The sequence below is a fragment of the Stegodyphus dumicola genome, chromosome 5 (genome assembly GCF_044657685.1).
Source record: "Stegodyphus dumicola isolate Sdum_Otavi_A_Nest chromosome 5, ASM4465768v1".
Lineage (NCBI taxonomy): Eukaryota > Metazoa > Arthropoda > Arachnida > Araneae > Eresidae > Stegodyphus > Stegodyphus dumicola.
The window spans coordinates 56,867,693-56,889,424 of NC_140772.1; the positions used below are offsets into that span (position 1 = coordinate 56,867,693).

The 21,732-nt window shown below is 32.1% G+C and overlaps 1 protein-coding gene across 1 annotated transcript in view; it reads left to right on the forward strand.

Annotated features, from left to right (window-relative positions):
* Positions 1–21,732, forward strand: part of LOC118188008 (katanin p60 ATPase-containing subunit A-like 2) — a 102,536-nt gene that overhangs the window by 40,018 nt on the left and 40,786 nt on the right. Inside the window, exons 4-7 of the mRNA XM_085817809.1 lie at positions 1,282–1,378; positions 6,145–6,189; positions 6,231–6,262; positions 12,098–12,208. Coding sequence (XP_085673935.1) covers positions 1,282–1,378; positions 6,145–6,189; positions 6,231–6,262; positions 12,098–12,208 — 285 coding nt within the window. The remainder of the gene's footprint in view (positions 1–1,281; positions 1,379–6,144; positions 6,190–6,230; positions 6,263–12,097; positions 12,209–21,732) is intronic.

Sequence of the window (21,732 nt, forward strand, 5' to 3'; positions counted from 1 at the left end):
CGCCTTTATCCATTTTTTGCAGCAATTCCACTTTTTGTTTAATGGACTTCAAAACATACTTTCGCTTTGTAGATCCTTTACGTATTAGTAAATATATATCAGAAATTCTATTTGACATAATTGAAAGTTCAAGCTTAATTTTAAAAAATTGCTCTAACAGTCTGCAAAAAATAATAAGCCGGATCCAATTCGAAGATTAAGGAACAACGCAATCTGCAACATTAACTGAATTAGATAATTTTAGCTTAGCTTATACCGTCTGTTATACATTAAACACGCATGCGTAAACGTATTATGGGCATGCGCACACGCATATTTGCAGCTGTGAAAGTCTTACGCGCATGCGTCAATGAGACGCATGCGCAGAACGTTTGTAGCTTTGAGGTCCGGATTATAGATCATTCCGGATTATGGGTGTCCGAATTAATGACTTTTGACTGTATCGAAGCAGGAAAAAATGTGCAATGCTGTTGCTGGGATTGGGGACTCCCAAAAATATGTTGAGCGTCTTCCAGTTACACCATGGAGGCATGCGGAAAAGAGGGAGAAAATATGTTATACACTCCCCCGTTTTAAAGGACACTGCACATGAGGGAACTCAATCACCAAATCCTGATGGTGAGGCACTATCATCCACCTTCTTTAGTTCAATTGCCACTTGTAGAGACCTTTTAGAATTTTGTGAAGCCAAGAAATTAAGGAAGTTTGCAATGCCTTCACTGGGATTTGAGCTCTGGACCTCCCAAATACGCATCAACTCCGCTTCCAGTTATATCTCAAAGGCAAGCGGAAAGGCGGAAGAAAATATCTGATACCATGTGCTTGATTTTTATTGCTAATGTTTCTGTCTGACAAGGTTTCTTGTGTATGTTAGAATTTAGTACCTTCTAAAAATGATGGCCTATGGTATTCTGCAATAATGCTTTTATTGTTTAGAAAATTAAATTGTCCACATTTTGTATAGTTTTGTGCAGATTTATAGTTTTATATAGTTTTCATAACTTCATTGCTTTTCCTTTGTTATCATAACTCCATTTATTTTTGATTAAGTTTCTGTATGAAACTGGTGAAGACTGGTTTCTTTTTCCTTCTATCATTGAAATTTTCTATGGCTGTTTGCTGAAGGATTTTTATAAATCCTCTTATTTGCAACATTCAGCTTGAAAATTTCTTTAGTTTCTTTCTAAGGAATAGAACTCAAATCATTGTAATGTTTTAAATTCAGGTGTAATATTACTTATTCTTAATTTATTTATTTTGTATTATTATTTTATGTTTCAGATAAGAAAAAGCAGGCCCAAAATGGAAAAGGAAAACATCAAAGGTAGCAATATTTATAATGTGCATTATGTATTATTTCTACCTTTACTTAAAAAAGGTAATTTTTTTGTTTTTCAACATTAGATTAAATCAGTGATTATGCCTAAACACTGGGGTTAATCAAAGACTAATTCGAAAGATCTTAATACAGTAAATATTAAAAATAACCTGCCAGGGGATGTTCTATAACAGGGGTTGCCAAGCTCCTTGATAGTCTAAGCCATTTTTCAAAATTTGAAATTTTTCGCAAGCCGCAGTTAAATACGTATTTAAAAGGTATGTAATAAAGGTATTAAAAAAATTTTTTTACAGAAATTATATTTATTAAAAACATGTAAATAAAAGTACAAAATATGTGTATTTCGGTAATTCTTTGAGATGCTGGTTAGTTAATACTGATCGATGTTTAAATTTTGCGAATTTTAAAGTGGAATAAAATGATTCACATAAGTTCGTTGTTCTGAATATTGAAATAATTCGACAAGCAGCCTTCAGGATATTTCGATTCTGGTACAAATTTCCAAAATTCAGTAATTGGTGTTGATTTATAGTTTAATTGTAGAGCTTGATCTTCCTGCATCTGTATTAATTCTAATTTTCCAGATGTGTTTTGGGTCGTAATTATCTTGGAAATGGAAAACTCACCTTGAATTATGTTAATTTCAAATGGATTCAGAAAAAAATTAAGAGGCGATGGACGGAAATGAAATTTGTTACAATGTTGCACTTAATCTTTCATATTTGTTGTCTGTAATTTAAAAGACATTTTGTAACACATATGGAGCAATAATAATTTTTTTAAATATAATAACACAAAAATGAAAAGGGAACTGGGTACATTTATCGAGAGCCACAAATAATCCTTCAAAGAGCTAGGTTTGCCATCCCTGTTCTGTAAGGTGTTAAATTAATATACTGCTTTAAACACAATAAGGATAGCATACACAGTATTTTTGCCTAAATTTCATTATGTAGATTTAAATCTGTAAAATTATTTATTTTTTAACTATCCCTTTCATCTCTTGTCAAATGTACTGCACTGCTTGTTTCTGTAGTATATTTATTGATTTCTAATTCTGTTAAAAATAATTGTGCATTGAAATAAAGGGAAAATGTTATTGTTCTAAATTTCGGTTTAAGTAAAATAAATAGGCATGTTTTATATACTATCTATTATTTCTTAAAATGATAACTGATATCATTATCATTGATAAAGTACAAATTGGTCAGAAAGATTATTTCTGAACACTCTGTTTCATAGGCATATTTAGCATTTTCTCTATTTTATTTATATCTCTGTCTTATTTTTATTTTTCGACTTCAAATCTAATTTTATAATATATAATAGTAGTCTTGAGTGAAACAGGTATGTGAATCATTTAAATAAATTACTCAAAGATGAACTTAATTTAAATTAATTATATGTAGTTTAGAGGTAATTAAAATGAATGTTAATAAAAGGAAATGTATTAATTTTTTTCTTTCAATTGTATTTAATGCAGTTTTGTTTCTCAAAAAAAAAAAAAAAAAAAGATACTGAAGTTATGCTTTAGTAGTGTTTCACAGATTAGTATAGTTTACAATCTTTTCTGAATAATTATGTCACTCTTTTTCTGTCTCTCCCTCTTCTGCTACTGAAAAATACAGAAGGTGACAAAAATGTAATACCTACACATTAATTTTTATGATTTTTCAGATTTGATTATATGTCCAATTTTCAGTACTACTGTCCTAGATCTAAATTGTCTCAAAGCTGTAAAATATCCTGTTGACCATCCAAAATGCAACACGAAGAAAAACGAGAAATATGAATTTTTTTTTCATATTTCTTGTTTTATATCTTTTTTTTCCACCAAATTTGATTTGAAATAAAGCCTTCTTTGAGGTGAGGAACATGGGAAAATCAGTAATGAGTGTTGCTTCCACATTTGTTGTTAATAGTCTCTGCTACATGATGTGGCTTTGGATGTGTTGTTGGCGAATTGCAGCCCATTCAGCCTTCACAGAGCAAAAGTTCATCTGGAGTACCCATGGATGTGGCATGCTGGGCTAAGCATTCTGCAGTCATTGACCAGATGTGTTTGTTGGGCAATATATCTGGAAAATAGGTTGGCCAGAGTAACAATGTATTATGGTGGATTAAGAAGAAAACTCTAAGAAGGATTATTTGCTCATTGTTCTGTTGAAATGTGGCCACAGGCAAGCCCTTAAAGAGTACAGAATGCAAAATCTCAGAGATATAGCATTGGCTGATAAGTATGCCAATAATGTGTACTAGGGGGATGTGGGAGTGGAATCCAATATCACCCCACACCATAACACTAGGTGCAGGACCAGTATGATGATGCATAACACAACAATCAAGCAGCCTTTTTTCATGGTGTCTTCAAACTGTGTTCTGACTGTCATGGTTTTGCAGGCAGAAGCATGATTCATCCAAAAACAGTGTCATGCCATATGGATATCTGTCTGCGCTGTACAGTGCACCATTACAAACACATGCATCTGTTTTAAGGTAAGCAAAGCAGTGGACACCTAGCAGACAGTCCATTGTACTGTAAACAACGTCAAATTGTTTGTGCTGGCATTGCTTATTAGGTTACAGACTGCATTCATTGTGATATGGGTTGAGGATGTGGCAGTATGTTCCATAAGTGCCATGTCCACAATATTCCTGTCTTCCCATGGAGTGGTGTGATGAGGTATTTGCAATTGATTGTGTCTACCAGTCATTCCCTTCTCCATGCACCGACTCCATATTCCCATAACTATTACTTGCCTCTGTCCGACATGATGACCTATTTCCTGGAAGAATAATCTGCAATCTCTGTATGCAACAATTATGCCTTGTTTGAACTTAGAAGCTTGCTCAAGTTGTGCTTGTGTTTTTCTTAAAGGCATACCGAAACTGCACACAAAAAACAAATCTCATGAGAGAGCAACTCATGTTATTTAAAATGGCAATCTTTCCTCCCTTTATATATGAGTTGTAAGGAGCGCTGCAGCATTCATGATATGCGCTAAAATTGTAATCATTTGTGTATACCAGAACAGTATACACGTGATACAAGTTTCATGTTGTTTGGATGCTTCCTTCGTGGCATTGCATTTTCGATGGCCAGCAGTTTATTATTGAAATTAAGAAGAGAAGAGCACTTTTATTTTTCTGAAAGCTTGCTTCTTTGAAAATTGGTTGAATTAAATCTTGAACATTTGAGTCAAGTATAAAAGATTTAGTTAAATGAATCTTTATCAGCCGATATTAATTAGTCTTTTTTACTAGTTAAATGAGTAACATTTATTTTAGTTATACCTTTTTTTGCTGTCATTAGCAATTACTATTCTAAGTTTATTAACTAACTTCATAATTAATGCCTATAATGCAGCTTCTTTTTTTTTTTTTTTTTTTTTTACCTTTCCTAGATCCATTCCTAGCAAAAACAGAATCTCTTAAATTCAGTTTAGTGGCCCCATGTTGGTTGCCACATAAAATTTGTGACATTTTAAAACTAAATTGAAAGTAATAAATTTGTCTACCCTTTCCTTGTAGAACATGCACTATTTCTAGGTTAAATGTTATACTGGTATTTTTTTCTTCTAAAGAATACTAATCCAGTGATGAGTATAGCATTTAATGTCAGCAATTTTTGGCATATATTACATGAAGAATTAAAAACATTACTAGATACTATTGCGTTTTACAATATTTAGTTCTTGGGAATGAAACTTTGAAAGGCACAATGCAGCATACAAAGGCTTTTTGCTTTTCAAGTGATCTGCTCAGAGTAAAAAAAAAATGTGCAGTTCTCTCGCAGTTATGTTGTAGAATCATTAGGTTATTTTTATGCAGAAGACTTAAAAAATGAGCAATGCCCTCGCTGAGACTCGAACCTCAATTCTCGAATATGTGCGGAGTGTGCTACAGTTACACCATGAAGGCATGCAGAAAGGAGGAAGGAAATACCTTATATACTACCCCTTTTAAAGGGTGACTGGGGATTAGGGGACACAATCACCAAATCCTGGTGGGGAAGAATTGTCATCCAGCACCTTTTAATTCGGGCGCCACTGTAGAGTCATTAGGTTATTTTTATGCTGGAGACTTGAAAAATGAGTATTGCCCTCACCGAGCCTCGAGCTTGGACTTCTTGAATACATGCCGACCGTGCTACCATTACACCACGAAGGCATGCAGAAAGAAGGCAGAAAATACCTTATAATGTCACAGTATATCTGGTGGTAAGGTCTCTTAAATCATGAAGTGTGCAATGTTATGACGGGGTATATGATCTTTGTTGATGATAGATTGCCTCAAACTTCACAAATGCATTATGTTTGCCAATCTCAACTATCAGAAGTGTATTCCCCATTTTAAATACCCTGACTTGGGAGTTGCAAAATATTACGTATCACAACGTGTTTTTTTTTTTTTTTTTTTTTTTACATGCTTGCCTATCCTTGAAAATTTTATTGTGATTATCATCAACTTTCTCTTTCTTGTGAATTCAAAAATGCATGTTCTAGATTTTCACTTTCAATTTTCTGTGCAGCAATCAGTACTATATTACACATACCATATAGGAAAATTATAATCATTGACATCATTTTAATAAGAATCATATGTCAAACTTTTTTCCCATTTTTATCACAAAAATAAAATTACATCCTAAAATTTTACTGTCCAAAAAACTTTCATACTCTGTTTATATTTCTTGGTCGTATAATTAGATTTTTTTAACATTTCCATAATATTAACTTATTGTGGACATGTATCATTTTATATTTGTCTGCTTGATTGAAGTAGTATATTTAACTTTTTTGTAGATTTAAGAAAGATCAGAAGAATTTGTTCACTTTTCGAAAGCATATAGGAGTAGTGGCAGAAAATAAACTAACTGATGCTATGCAAGTCTTTCCATTTTGTGCTTCTGTAGAACATGAGGTATTAAAGAGCAATGTTTTTTTTAAATTTATATATAAAATTGATATGTGTGTGTTTTCTTAATGAATAATTAAAAAATGACTCTTCATGCAAGCTTATGTAAAGTTTTAAGTGTTAAAGCAGTTACTTTTCTAATTTCTTTTGCAAATGCATTATAAAGCTTTGTTTTTTCTTGTATGTATCACGTTAGATGCTGCAAGTTATCTATTTCAATTATTTTGAATGTACTGAGGTATAAAATACAATGGTTTTCTGACAGATAATTTAGATATGAATATCTCATTTTGGATGCATTATTTATATTTAAAATTACCCCCCCCCTCCAAAAAAAACTTTAGATTGGCATATAATGTGAACAAAACATTCTGTTCGTTTCAAGGGGGATCAGTCATAGAACCCTCTCCTTCAGGGGGAAAAAAAATCCCTCCTATGACAAATAGTTCTTGCCACAATCAGTCAACCAGTTTCCATTGTTTTTCATACAGCAGAAAATATAATGTTTCCTTTGATGTTGTATGCTAAGATCATCAACATACCATGTGAACTCTCAGGTTTTCCAGTATGTAGTTTTTTAATTTCTGCTGTAGCCTACATTTCCCTTGTAATCTATCCTTCCTCTCTTCCTTCTGCAGTTTTTACTTCCAACATCTGCTTCCTTTTCTTTAGCAGTTGCTGATCTTCCTGCAGCCTTTCTTCTATGACATAAGATTCTCAATGAAACTTTCTTCATGTTTTGTATGTTCATAATTATTTTCTTTAAGGAGCATACCATTTTGATACGAGCTCTGATATCTTCTATGGCACTAAAACTCGTGTGAGATCTATTCTAAACAGTTTCTATAATATCTTTTGTTTGGAGGGAGTATGTGTATCTGATATAATTTAGATGTTGTTGACATGTAGATGCATAAATATAGTAGCAGTAATTAAGGCCAACTGAACATTTCTTTTATAATTTTTATGCAGCCATAAATAAACTGGTGCAAAAAGCATGCCTGTTCCTGAAGAATTGCATCAGTATCTTTTAGACTTTTAAACAGATTTTAATACAGATCGAGAAGCAGGTGTTAGCACGTTGACAGCAACAAAGTGATAAAGACAGTGCGACCTAAGATGAACACCTAACTCAGAATGATTAAGTTCCAATTTAGTTTTATTTTGATTAATTAATATTAAATTTCATATCCAGAATTTAAAATTATTATTGGCTGAAGCATTGTATAAGCATCTGTATCATTAGTATATGCAAGAATCATATAACATGGATTAATTTTAAAATGATGCAGTTTAGAGTGATTTATTATAAGCAGTTACTGTTTGTAGGATGGAAAGAAGAAATAACAAAATTAAAATAAGAGTTAATGGACTATTGAAAATTAAAGTTAAAATTTTGATTTATATATTTTTTTATCTTACATATCCCCACCCTTCAAAGAGGGGGAGGAAAGCTTTGCAGATAAACAACTGAAACTCATATATTAAGAATTTTTTCTTTAACACAAAATCGTTATGTATTAAACATAATCATATAAATACATTTATATTTAAAATATTTCTTTTATATTTTTGGAATGTCATTTGCTTTAACATGTTTCTCTTCATTATTCCTGAAATTTATGTATTATCATTATTTCCTAGTGTGTAACAAAATTTTATTCATGGAAAGTTTAAATACTGTTGACCTAATGCCAAACACTCATCGAAAGTAATTTTTGCTTCCTCATTATCAGACTTAGTATCTGAATTTTCATCAACTGAGTTTCATGCATATGAAATAATTCCGTTATCAGTCAATTGCTGTGTAATAGAAGCCTGAACTTCAAAAGTCATCCTAATTCTAAAAATAAATAATAATATAATAATAAATTCTAATAATAAATAAAGAAATTCTAAAATATTTTCTTCTTTTAAAAGTTCAGGCAAATTGGTAATTCCATTATTTGGCAAACAAGTGCAATTCTAGTGATTTTGCTTATAATACAGGGTAAGTCAAAATGAAAATAGCGGTTACAAACAACTATAACTATTTAATAGAAAAGAGTTTATCGATAAAAGTAACACAGAATGTAGACAGAACTACAAAATATGATAAAAATTAATTTACTAAAGAAATAATAATTATTATAATAAACACATTTGTAACGTGCTTGTTTCGGTGACTGAAGAAATGCTTCAGAATGTATGGCGTGAAATGGACTACCACCTAAATGTTGTCCATGTGACCAAAGAAAGTCACATAGAACATCTATGACGTATGTATGCAAAATTTTGAAGTTCCCTCTACATGTGTTAATCTTAGCGGTAATTAAGTCAATTAGGATACAATCACACCACTCACCCGAAAATATAGAAAATCAAGAGTTCAATTCCTCAATTCTAATGAGAATGCACTAGCGAAGTAAAGCACTGCGGTTTTATATAATTTCTGAGTAAGCTGTTCGTACGACTTGAACTAATTCTTGCATTTAAACTTGTATTCCAAATTCAGATTTAACTTGAAATTAATGTAGATAATTACTGAGAGAGTTAGCTTCTTGTAACGTAGTTTACGTGAGATGAGATCACTTGGGGTCACGTGATATAAACCGGCGAATCAGGATGCTGAACCATGAAAGCATAGTAAATTCTTAAATTAATGTCTTTATTTATTCTCTTTTTACAAAATTTTAAACGATATTAAAATGTTTATACCTTCAAAATAAAAAATTCTTAGAACCATTCAAATGTTAATTTGTTAACATTTTTTATGTGTATATTGTATGTTGTTGGCAATAAAGTTTGCTTGGCAAGATTTGCGCCGGCGAAACGGAAAAGTACCAATAGTACTTTACCTACCACCTATGTATTTCTCTCGCCTTCTTAGCATGCCTTCATAGTGTAGTGGTTTGCACGCAGGGCGCGTGTTCCAGAGGTCGATGGTTTGACTCCCGGCAAGCGTGTTGCTCATTTTTCATCTCTCCTGCTTCCAAAATACCTAATGACTCTACAATGGCGCCCGAACTAAATAAAGTGGTGGATGAGGATTCTCCATTACTCCTTCGTAGTGTAGTGGTTTGCCCGCTGAGCGCGTATTCCAGAGGTCCGTGGTTCGATTTCCGGCGAGGGCGTTGCTCATTTTTCGTCACTCCCGTTTCCAAAATACCTAATGTCTCTATACATTGTTCTCCTGAAACTCTATAAAAGATAAATTCGTTTTCAATAAATAGTTATAGCCATTTATAGTCGTTATATTCATTTTGACTTGCCCTGTAATTTCTTCTTATTCCTTTTAGTATCATGAATAGTTCTACTGCTGATTGCAAATGTATAAGTTAATCATTTCATTGATGATCTATTTTGCAGTTTCTGAATGATCTTAATTTTCTTCCAGAATCGCTTTGTTCAGAACTACCAGTAAATTTACCCTGCAGTTGTTTACAAGCCACTTTCAAGATATTAAGGAATAAAATAATTCAATAGCTACTAAATCATAAAAGTGCATTCTCTTATTGATGTAAAGTTTCCCTAAAATTAATCCCTGCACTACTTCTTCAGTATGTTCAATGCATATGCATTTTAAGTAATTAAGAAAATCCCTAAAATTGAAATTTTGGATTTGGTTTTCGCCTGTTTGTCTGCGAAGAAAATCTCGTCAATTGCTCTTTTTAAGTATCTGTTTTTATTTGCATTGCACTGATTATAAAGAAACAGTTCTGATAAGGCTTAACACTGCATTATTATTATTTATAATAATAATAACAAGTTTAAAGATTAAAAAAAAGAAGGAACAAATAAATTCTTTATGCATATTTACCATAGAAGTTCAAATTTAATTTTAAAAGACAGCATAATATGCATCCAAAAGTAGAATTGTTTCCTAAGCAAAAGATTAAAGGAAATTCATTACCTCATCATTGTGCAATAATAACAGTAACAATAAAAAGTGTCACTGTGCATTAATTTTAATGCAATATACATTTGTTAAAAAATTCATTTGCATATATGTATGACTAAAACTGCAGATAAATTTTCACCCAGTGTTGAATTTGCAAATTGAAATCTTGGTTGTTTACAATATAAAATGTGCAGGTTACAGGCATTTTACTGGAATTCTATTGTATGCTGAGTTTTTTTGGTTCACTTGACTGTTATTCATTTTCAGATAATTAAATCCTGGAAGACTGATAACAATTTGCTGCATAATCACATGTATTTAATACTTCTGTTTTTAATGTATAAAAGAAAATTCTCTTTCAAAATACTTCAAAATATCTTTGCAGTCTTATCTATCTTTATAAATCTTTGCTAAAACTGTTACCTTTTGACTGTTTCAAGTAAAATATTTATATTATACTACCTTTACTTTTATTCATAAAATATAAATATTTCAATTTAATCTGCTTTAGTGTCAATTGAAATAAAAATTAATATAGTTTTGATACAATGTTATCATGAAACAAGTTCTTTGGCTCCTGGTCTTATAGCTAAAATGGCACTAGAATTTATGCATTAACTTAATACAGAATTAATTAACCAATGAAGTACAGATCTTATTTTGTGTCATTAAGATTTACAACAATTTAAATAACTAATAATAATGCTTTACTATTTCAAATATACATTTATAAAAGAAATCTTTTTTTTAACTATATATATATATATATGCAGCTTAAGTGTTTGTCGCCGATAGTTTATAGTTGCTTGCGTAACTGTAAATTGTTTTATTCTCCGTGCAGCGCAGCGTGGGATGAATATTATGAGAAAGCTAAGCCAGAAAAATTTAAAATACAAGAGCACATGCATTCAACATTTAATAAATAAATTTAAGATCTATATATAATAGAATTTGAAAATATGCAACCGGCAATGATGAAAAAACAAATAAAATGAAATAAATAAATATCTTTATTATATGCGGCTTAAGTGTCTGTTTGTCACCGATAGTTTATGGGTTGCTTACGTAATTGTATTAGCCAGTGGGGTGAAGTTGCCATGGCACAGGGTTGCCGTTTCAGTTGAGACGTAGACAATTTCCTGTAAAACTTGCCTTTGCTATGACCGTCAATAAGTGCCAAACGCTTAAGCGTGTTAGCATTTTTTTACCTGAACCTGCATTTGGACACGGCCAAATTTATGTTGCCTATTCAAGAGTTCGTGAAAGAACAGACGTAAAATTAAAAATAATGGATGGTCCTCTGCAAAGCGAGCTTAAAAATGATGGAAAGATCTACACAAGAAATGCTATGTACAAAGAGATCTTTGATATGTGAATTAACATTTTATGATTTAAATCACCTTTATTTATTGAGCTAGTGGTGGCTATTAAGAAATGTACCGCCAGTGGTTTCCTTCATTGCACTCTACTTTAAGCAATTAAGCAAGTAGAAGGGGAAATCCAGTGGGGCAGTAAACAAAGGGATGTCCTCGCCGCCTGCCTTGGGTAATTCAGTTTGAATTAGCAGACACCTTTGCACAAATCATTTTAATTACAATTTATAATATCTAGAACAGCGGTCATTTCGTATGACCACCGGGCTTTCTAGTATTATATAATTTGGCTGTTTAGTTGTTCATGCTATATAATGCTAAACTCTTAAAAAATTAATTACGATGTAAAAAAAAAGTTTTTATATGCTATGAAATTTTAATTAATATTTTAGTTTTTTAACCTTTTATTTTTGTTATTTATATTAAAATTTTGTATTTTTAATATTTTGATCTACAAATTGAATATTGCCCATATATACCACATATGTATAGTGTTACATTTGTAAAAATTGCAATTATATTTGTGCATTTTAAAAGTAATTAAATTTGTTGTGCATCTAATTATCAATTTATTATTTTTATTCACAGAACTTCTGTAGTGATGTAGTGACTGAAGCTGATTCACAAATTTTAGAACCTCTAGTAGCATTTGAAAATTTTTCTGACGAATGGAAGTCCATGGCAAATCTTATAATGCAGGTGCTTTGCTTTTCAAAATGTTTTGCAGAAATTTATAAAATGATTTTCCTTTTTGAATTGCTTGTAATTATTTTGACCATTTTTAATACTTTCATACTACAGGGTTCGTAGCGGTCCTTATAAGTGCTCATAAGTCCTTATATTTGAAAATAAAATTAAAAGTCCTTATAGGTACTTACTTTTTCTTTAAAGCCCTTATTTTTTTGTTTTTAGTGCTTATTTTTTGCTTTTAGTGCTTTTTTTTAATGAACGTGCTATTTTTCCCCTTTCCAAAGCCGAAACTAAATAAACAACTTTTCTTCCTAATATGAAATGTCAGATGGTGAATCATACTCCCAGCCCAGAAATAGCTTTTCCCCCTTTCTCTGCATTAACATAACCTTTCGTGTGCACGAAGAGTACAGACAGGTGCCTGTCGTTCTATTGTCAAAGAATTGCGAAAGCAGTAGAAAATTCCGGTACATTCAGCATTCTTTTCCTCTCAGCCAAATACTACACACGTTTGAATTTTTATCAAGATATTAATAATTTGCATTCTTGTTCCACTTGGTCAGTTCATATTCGTGTTTATTATGATCATTATGCTTATAATATGAACATATGTATGAATGTTTATAATAACATAGTTGCAGTAACTGCTGAAGTAAAGTAAACTTCCAAAAAAGGTTGTGTTTTGACACAGATTAGCTTTCTAAGGAATAATATTCAGAATGGATTGAATAAAGGGAAAGTAATCGAATAGTCAAAATAATTTAATTTTTTTTTTTTTTTTTTTTTTTTTTTTGTCAATACATAGATTGGGAGGTTCTCCCCTTTCTCCACAAAATCTCGAATATTGAAACTGTTACACTCGAATGTTGAAATCGAATGTTGAATGATGAATCTCGAATGTTGAAACTGTTGTTGCTTGTTTTGCAGCAAACTGTTACAGTTCGCTGCAAAACAAGCAACAGACTTTTTTTTTTTTTTGGTCACATTCCAATCTGGATTGAATAGGACTAAAAGTTCTGCAGTCTACCAACCCAAGCGAAGAATGATTATTCCGGAAATGTAACGCCGTCTGTTGAAAATTAGAATGAAAAACACCCCAGTTATTTAGTTCTTTATTCTCCCAATACCGGCAGCTGTTGATTCCGATTGCATAATATCACATAGGGAAGAATTACGGCACACGTATTGCGCAATAACATTTGCGATATTTTGCAGAGATAATTAATTTTTATGTTCTGTCCCAGATTTGTTTATGAAAACTTAAAATAGTTTTACTGTGCTTGCTAAGCACAATATTTTTCAGTTCCATTGGTTTATTTTTATATGATGCACATATCGAAATGTCAAAAGTATTTATTTAGCGGAAAAATCTAAAGAGCGGCTACTGTGAACCCCCCTCCTCTTTTTCAAGTTATGCTCGACTGTCCGAATATTCGCCACTTTCCAAGTATGCGGGTTAGTTAAGCTTTTACTGTTAAAGGATGACTGCATGAAGCAAATTTCTGTCTTCTGATTTCAGAAATGTTCCTCTTTTTTACTAAAATTACTTTGCTTGCAATATCTGTTAAGGGAAAACTGATATACAATGAAAATTTAGAAAATGTTCAGAACTTAGATTTAAATTATTTAAATATATGAGTAGGAAAATAAATTGTATTTATTATTAGGTTCCAAGCGAACACAATAAATATGCCTTATTAATATTTATTTTCTCTATTTTGAACTGAAATTTCATCATTAAATCTTGTGATATAGTTTACTTCTGCGTAGTTTTTTTTTTTTTTTTTTTCCCTCTCAGTGTAAACTAGTTCTGTAAATTGAACTGTTATTTAAAATTTAAAAAAAAAGTAATTATTTTCCATGGTTGAGGTAATGCTTATTCTCTCTTAATAAATACTGCATTTCTCATATTTTAAATTACAAGTGTAATTTTTAAGGTTATGCAGTTGTGTATAATGTGCAGACAGGTGCTTATTTTTTTTTCTTAAAATGTGCTTGAAAAATGCTTATAGGTGCTTATTTGTTTTAACTAAAATGTGGCTATGAACCCTGTACTAGCTATAGCGCCTTCATTTCTAAAGTAATATGAATAAAAGAATTTTTAGTTTCCTAGTACATTCATGAACAAATCTTGTACATTAATTTTAATCATAATACACAGTTCAGTCATTAATTTCCAGGACTGATGTAACTGTATGAAAACCATAAATCATCAGAACACAGTATTGCTTCTTTTTAAAACATCGTTTATCTGTGCATGTCAAATGAAGTTGGCACCAATCGGGAACAAGTGGTTATCTTTGAAACGCGTTAAAATGCAGCAGTGAAATTTTTGTTCTCAAAGTTGATATGAACAAGAGAATTAATATTAAATTGTGCTTCAGATTGGGCAAAACTGCCATAGAAATCCATGGAATGTTGAAACAAATGTACAGAGAGAATGCAATATCCCATTCACACACATTTGGATGATTATCTGTTTTGGGGATAGCCACAAAAGTGTCAAAGATGAAATGCACACTTGGATGACTGCATTCCATGCGCATGCCATAAACAGAGAAAGCTCATGAGCTTATGACTTCAGATCGCCAATTAACTGTTCAAATATTCACCAATGAACTAAACATTTCCAAAGATGTGGTTCGGTATATTTTGACAAAAGACCTAGGAAAACATAAGGTTTGTTCCAGATTTGTTCCTCGCTGTTGATCGTAGGAATAAAAGCAATTCAGAATGGACTTGTGGTGAAATCATCGACAACGCTGATGCTGCCTCCGTGTTCCTTGATTTGATAGTAACAAGTGACAAATTTTGGTGCTACCAGTATGACCCTGAAAGCGAACAACATAGCTCCAAATAGCAGCTTCGAAGGTCACCATAACCGAAAAAAATTTGATTCCAAAAGTCCAAAAATCACAATAATGTAATTGCTGTGTTTGATTACAAAGGACTAATTCACCTTAAATTTGTTTCCCCTGACGACTGGACAGTGGGCAGTTTTATGCAGAAATTCTTGCCAGACTTCAACAAAGAGTTTGCAGAATAAGGCCTCATTTTCAACAGAATTTGAATTGGCAGCTTTTGCATAAGAATGCTCGGCCTCTCATTGCATTACCTGTGAAGTATTTTTGTCCCAATATGAGGTGTCATGCATTCAATATGACATTCCACATCCTCCATACACTCTGCAGTTAGCACTGGAGACTTTTTCTTATTTCCAAAATTGAAAAACTTGCTGATGGGAACAAGATTTGAGTAAGTTGAAGCGATCAAGAAAATAGTTGTAGAGTCACTATATTATTTTGAAGCTGGAGTTATGAAAAATGTGCAATGCTGTCACCGGGACCCAAACCTGGACCTCTCAAATATGCACTGGGTGTGCTACCATTACAGCACGAAGGCATGCTTAGTTAGTTATTAGATCAGTCCTAGAAATTAATGGCCACACCTTGTAGTATTGCCAACACTCGGGAACAATTCGTAGCACAATTTCTGTGGAACTTAATTTTTGAGCTGTTTTAGAGTTAAAATAGGCATGCTGATTTCAAAACTGTAGTTAGTTTCTTTCTACCATGCCAAGTTTTTTTTCTCTACAACTTATATGAATGTGACCATTCTCCATGGCATCGAGCTTGAATCGTAGGAAGTACTGTTGCTTTCCTGTTGGCTGACATAAACCCTCCAATTGGTGCTGGGTGAATGATGCCATAGGAGACCAGCAACAGGTGCATACTTGTCTAGACTAGTTCAGTATGCCTGAGATACTGTAGTGAGACGTTGTGTGAAAATTGGTGATCGAGGTAAATCATGGGCCCCTCACAAATTGTGCGAGCAGTGTTTTGATATTTAATAGATGCGGATAAAGGGAACACATTCTAAATTTCTGTTTGTTATATTTATGATTTGGCGAGAGCCCTGAGATCACACAAATGATTGTTACTTTTGTATAATAAAAATGTTAGGATGTAACAAAAAAAAAATTTTTTTAAATGGAGTATCCTCTTTTACCATCAGCTATACATGCAGTGCCAGTTTTTAAAGAATTACCCTCTTTGGAAGCACAGGAATATTATTCTGGTGAATATCGAATAGACCCCCAATGATGAAGATTTTTAAACTGAAGAGGATTTCATTCATAAGGGATTTGACCAGTATGAATTGAATGATTTGGCCTGAGATTTGGGACTATCCAAAAAAGCTTTAGAGCTGTTAGCATCAAGACTGCATGAGAAAAATTTGCTCAAAAGGGAGCTAAGCTATCCTATTTTCAATCACGAGAAAGTGCATTTTTGCAATACTTTCTCTAAATGATGATGGATTTGGGCATTGCCATAATGTACATGATTTTGAAGAGTTGGAAATTACAGCATGTGATGCCACTCAATGGTGATTATTCATTAATAGCTTAAAGCAGATCTTTAAATGTGTCCTCCTCCACAATGAAAATTTATTTTATGCTCTCTCAACAGGCCAGTTTGTGTGAAGAGTATGAAGACGTAATTGTTGATTATTTGAAGTATCACATAGACCATCTGTGTTGACCTTAAAATGGTCTGCTTTCGCCTTAGCCAGCAACATGGATATACCAAGCATTCCTATAATATGTGGGACAGCAGAATTTGTGAGAAACATTGGGTGCAGGCGTACTAGCTGCCAAGATCTGACATGAAATATGGTAACTCAAACATTCTACATCAGCAACTTGTTGAGTGAAAGAACATTATACCTCTGTAGTATAAAACTGGGTCTTATGAAGCAATTGGTTAAAGCTTTGCTAATTGGAGGATACTATTTCAAGTATTGCATTTTAACATTTCCTATCCTGCCATTTGAAAAGGTAAAGGCTGGTGTGTTTGATAATCCATAGATATTTTACAGCTACTTAAAGATGAACATTTCATCAGAACAATGATAGAATTTCAAAGGAATTCTTGGTTGGCATTCAAAAATATTGTCAAAGATTTTCTTTGAAATACACAAGCGCAGAATTACAGCGAAATTGTCCAGCAACTTTTGGAGAGCTTCAGAATGCTTCTTTGCAACATGATTAACAAATTGCATTTTTTATATAGCCATCTTGCTAACGCCCTGAAAAATCTTTGTGCAGTCAGGGATGAGTGGTTCACTAAGATTTGAAGGTCATAGAGACACGTTACGAAGGTGGATGGGATGTGCACCTTGCACACAAAAGAATGGGACAGTTCGATATCTCCCGTTTGATTGGACCAATTGTCTAAATTTAACTTGTGTTTTCCATGTTCGAAAGTATGACTTAGGATATAGGATATATATTAGATTTATATATAGCATTATTCTAATATAGGGCTTTTTCTGAAATAACATACCATTTGTTTTTCATATTTCGATTCTACGACTCAAATTATACCTAGATGTTAAATTTTGTAATTTTTGGTGAAAAATTTATGGAGAAATTAAAAAATTTATCTTGGCACATTTTTTTCAGTTTGCGCCAAGTATAATTCACTCGGCAAACTTCTTCATTTATAGCAACCTATTTTCCTTTCCTTTTTTACATTGTACAGAAGTGGCAAAAAGGTCTTGAATAAAAAACGCTAATTTTTTGCATGTATGCTTAGAAATACATCTACTTTTTTAAGATGATGGTAAAAATTGTATAGCTTATAATTCAAAACTTTTTCAAAAATTTATAAAAAAATTATTTCAAAATACAAATTTTAAGAATAAATCATAAAAAATGAGCACTTTTATTTGGAATGAACCTAAATTTTGAAATGTGAAAGGAAGAATCTAACAAATTCAATTAACATAGATGAACTAAAATTTTGAGAGCTAATTTTTTTTAAATTACTCGTGGTACTTTGGTGTAATTTGAATCGCAGAATTGAAATATAGAAAAAAAAAAAAAAAAAAAAGGTACGTTATTTCAGAAAAATTCCAATTTTGTGTCATAATACGTATCTTAGAAAAATGCTACGTATAAATGTAATATATATCGTAAGTCATGGTTTCAAGACAAGAAAAACGCAAGTTAGATTCTGACAATCAATCCAGTAGAATGAGAGATACAAAACTTTACCCTTTTTTGTGTGCAAGGTGTACATTTGATGGCTGACTGTTATCGTAACATCAACTGAGAATGTCCAGTGAATAAACACCCTAGAAAAAGCCATAAGCAAACATTTTTATCTGAACATATATGTTTACCATTATTATTTGTATGAGCAAAATTTAACTTGCAGTAGCTATGTTATAGCCTTTGTACGAATAAAACTGTCCTTTGTAAACAGTACATTTGTTAAATTTTCTCTTTATTTTCCATTATATGCATATTTTGTATGACTTTTAAGACTAATAGGGGGTTTCCTGTAATTTAAAAATTTGACATGATAGACCAAAAACTAAGGCTATTTTTGGAAGCCAAAGGTTTGTCAAAAACAAGTACAAGTTCTTAGGCAGTGAAACTGCTCTGTCTCAGTGCAATGTGAGAGTTAAACGTGTTATACATACCTTGGATGTTCTTAATGAAAATTGGGTTAGGTTAGATTACTTGAATATGGCAAAGCCACTAAGGATATTTACCTACGTGGAGGATGCCTTCGTGGAATACTTCCTAAGACAGCAGACTCATATTCACATTATATTGGTGAAAAACCAAGTATGCAACTAGCCCATTCACTTAGGTTTGAACCCAAACTAGGTCGAACTACTAGAATTGAGTAGTCTTACCCACTTAGCCACTGATGGTTACATGAAAATTTGGGCCTGGTCTCCCCTTTCTCATGAGCATAACGTGTAGTGTTTTAGGTCAACGATTCTAATTTTTTTTTTTCCTTTTGTGTGCCCCTTAAAATGAGATGGACGGTAATTATAGAGTACCTTTAACCTTTCCCTTAAGAACTTATAACTCCTTGACCTTCATTAAGTATTCTCATGGTATATGTAGCAGTGCTTTTATTTTAATACAGTCAAAAGTCGTTAATTCGGACACCCATAATCCAGAATGATCTATAATCTGGAACTCAAAGCTACAAACTTTCTGCGCATGTGTCGGGTTGACGCATGGACACAAGCGCATAGGCGTTTAGGCGTGCACATAAGACCTTTACGGCTGCGAATATGCGTGTGCGCATGTGCATAACACGTTTACACTTGTGCGTTTAATGTATAACGGACGGTATAAGCTAAGCTAAAATTATCTAATTCTGTTAATGTTGCAGATTGTGTTGTTCTTTAATCTTCGAATTGGATCCGTCTTATTATTTTTTGCAGACTGTTAGAGCAATTTTATAAAAGTTAGCTTGAACTTTCAATTATGTCAAATAGAATTTCCGATATATATTTGCTAACATGTAAAGAATCTGCAACGCGAAAGTATGTTTCGAAGTCCATTAAGCAGAAAGTGGAATTGCTGCAAAAAATGGATAAAAGTATATCCTTTGATTATCTAATCATTCCGAAATATGTTTATCAATTTCACGCTGCTCTGCGGGGGAGGGAAACAACATGGCGCGCAATGAATTGGAAGTTGATCTGTCAGCACTATCCTTATCTTCAAGGCAGATGTTTTTATTTTATTTGGCTTATAATTCCTTACTAAATGTAGTATTTCATCTTGATGTACTCCGTCTTTGATGTGATATAAATCAAGTTCCTCGTCATTATAATTCGCTTCCAATTGTGAAGAACAGCAATTATAGGACTTGAACAGCGAAACTTTGTAACTAAACAAGAAATTATGTCTGTTTAATAGAATTAAAGAGAAAGTATTATCACATGAAACAAAGCAACTTACATTGAAAGAAATGTTTAATAAAGTAAACAAATAAATATTAAGCTTTTACTTTTTGTAAATTTTGATACCCTTTAGATCATAATTGTTCTTTATTTCATAAATTACGGTTTCATATTTTTAATTTTAGAATTTCTGCATGCCATCTTACCAGATTTAAACTGATGATAGATAATCCGGAATCGCCGAAGTCCCGACGAGTCCGGATTAACGACTTTTGACTGTACTGTAAAATTTATAATCTGCAGTAAGTAAAGTCAGAAAAGTATATGTTTCTCTTATCGTAGAATGTTAAATTTGAGGCTGCTGTAAAGGCATTTTCATTGATATGATCTGGCGAGTAATGATTGAACAATTCTCGGAGGCATTTTAATTAAATTCTTATGTTGTCTTTGTAAACTGAAGTTAATTTTTCTGACAAGAATTTGTAAAGTGGCTCGAAAATTGTGGTGTAATTTATTTTCAATGCGTGATTCTCAGAAGTCAAAACTTTTATACCGTACTGAGCATAGAATCAGTTTCTTCAGCCACTTTAAGAACTATTATGAAATTGTTCAGTGAACCTAAGCACAGTTTATTTACTTCTGCAAAAATATTGTATAATGCAAGTCCTTGAAGCCATTCATTCATCATTGTGCATTATTTTCTGCCATTACTGATAATTGTTTCCCGTACCCCTGGCTATGCTGCTATGTACCGTCAGGGGTATATGCACAACAAGTTGCGAGCTGCTGTTCTAGGTGATGAAATGGCTAAAGAGCCCATACATATTGGCCAAAATACATTAAGTTCCATGTGTCTGGCTAAAAATCAAAACAATATATATTTTTGTTAGTACCTATTTAAGTAATTAATTCTTATTTTTCAATACCAATCATAAGATTGTACTTTTTACCGTTTATGTAGTTTTAAAATTATACTAAGCAGCTATTTTTTAGCATTTTTATAAAATTTATTTTAAAATCTTACTGTAGTTTAAATTCAAAGTAATGCAATGTATTGAAACTAAATTTTAGTCTAAGATTTTTATAATTTAGATTTGTCTACATCAGTGGTTTTCAGCATTTTTTGTCTTATACTCCTCTTAACCATTACTAGATGGTCTCCACCCCTCCTTTTCAAAACCTAAAAAATACATATACATTTATTTAAATTTGTATTATTTTTAATGTATTTTATAAATTAAACAAGAAAAGTGTAAAAAATGTTGATAAATATTAAAACTTGAATAAAAGTAGTAGTTTTTAATATATATGTGATGTACCAGCTTTTGTCCGGAATAAATAGATTGGTGAAGAATCATAGATGTAGTTGTAGCTTAAATTATCAGACGATAAGTTTAAAAAACAGGATCCATTTATTATTATTCAGGAGAAATAGCAATTACAAAAATCTGATCTCCAGAGTAAATAAAAAAGAATTACTAATAACTTTTTGTATGAAGTTTACTGCATCTTTACATTAAAGAAAAAGGACCCCAATATTCCTTTGCGAATCCTTTATAGCCTCTAGAAAGGCGGAGCTTCCAAGAAATGACGTCAGCCTCATCAGCCATTCCAGTTCGCTTTAAATATTTCCAGAACATTCTATATAACTGTATGTGTAGAAAAGGCGGGAAAAACAACTTGACTACGGGGCTGTGGATTTAATTCCACGTACTTTCAAATAAGAGACCGTCGCCATTAAAAATGAAAAGAACATACAGTTAGAACTTTAAGTGTATTCTTGACTATGGAATTTTATTATTACATTTATATATATA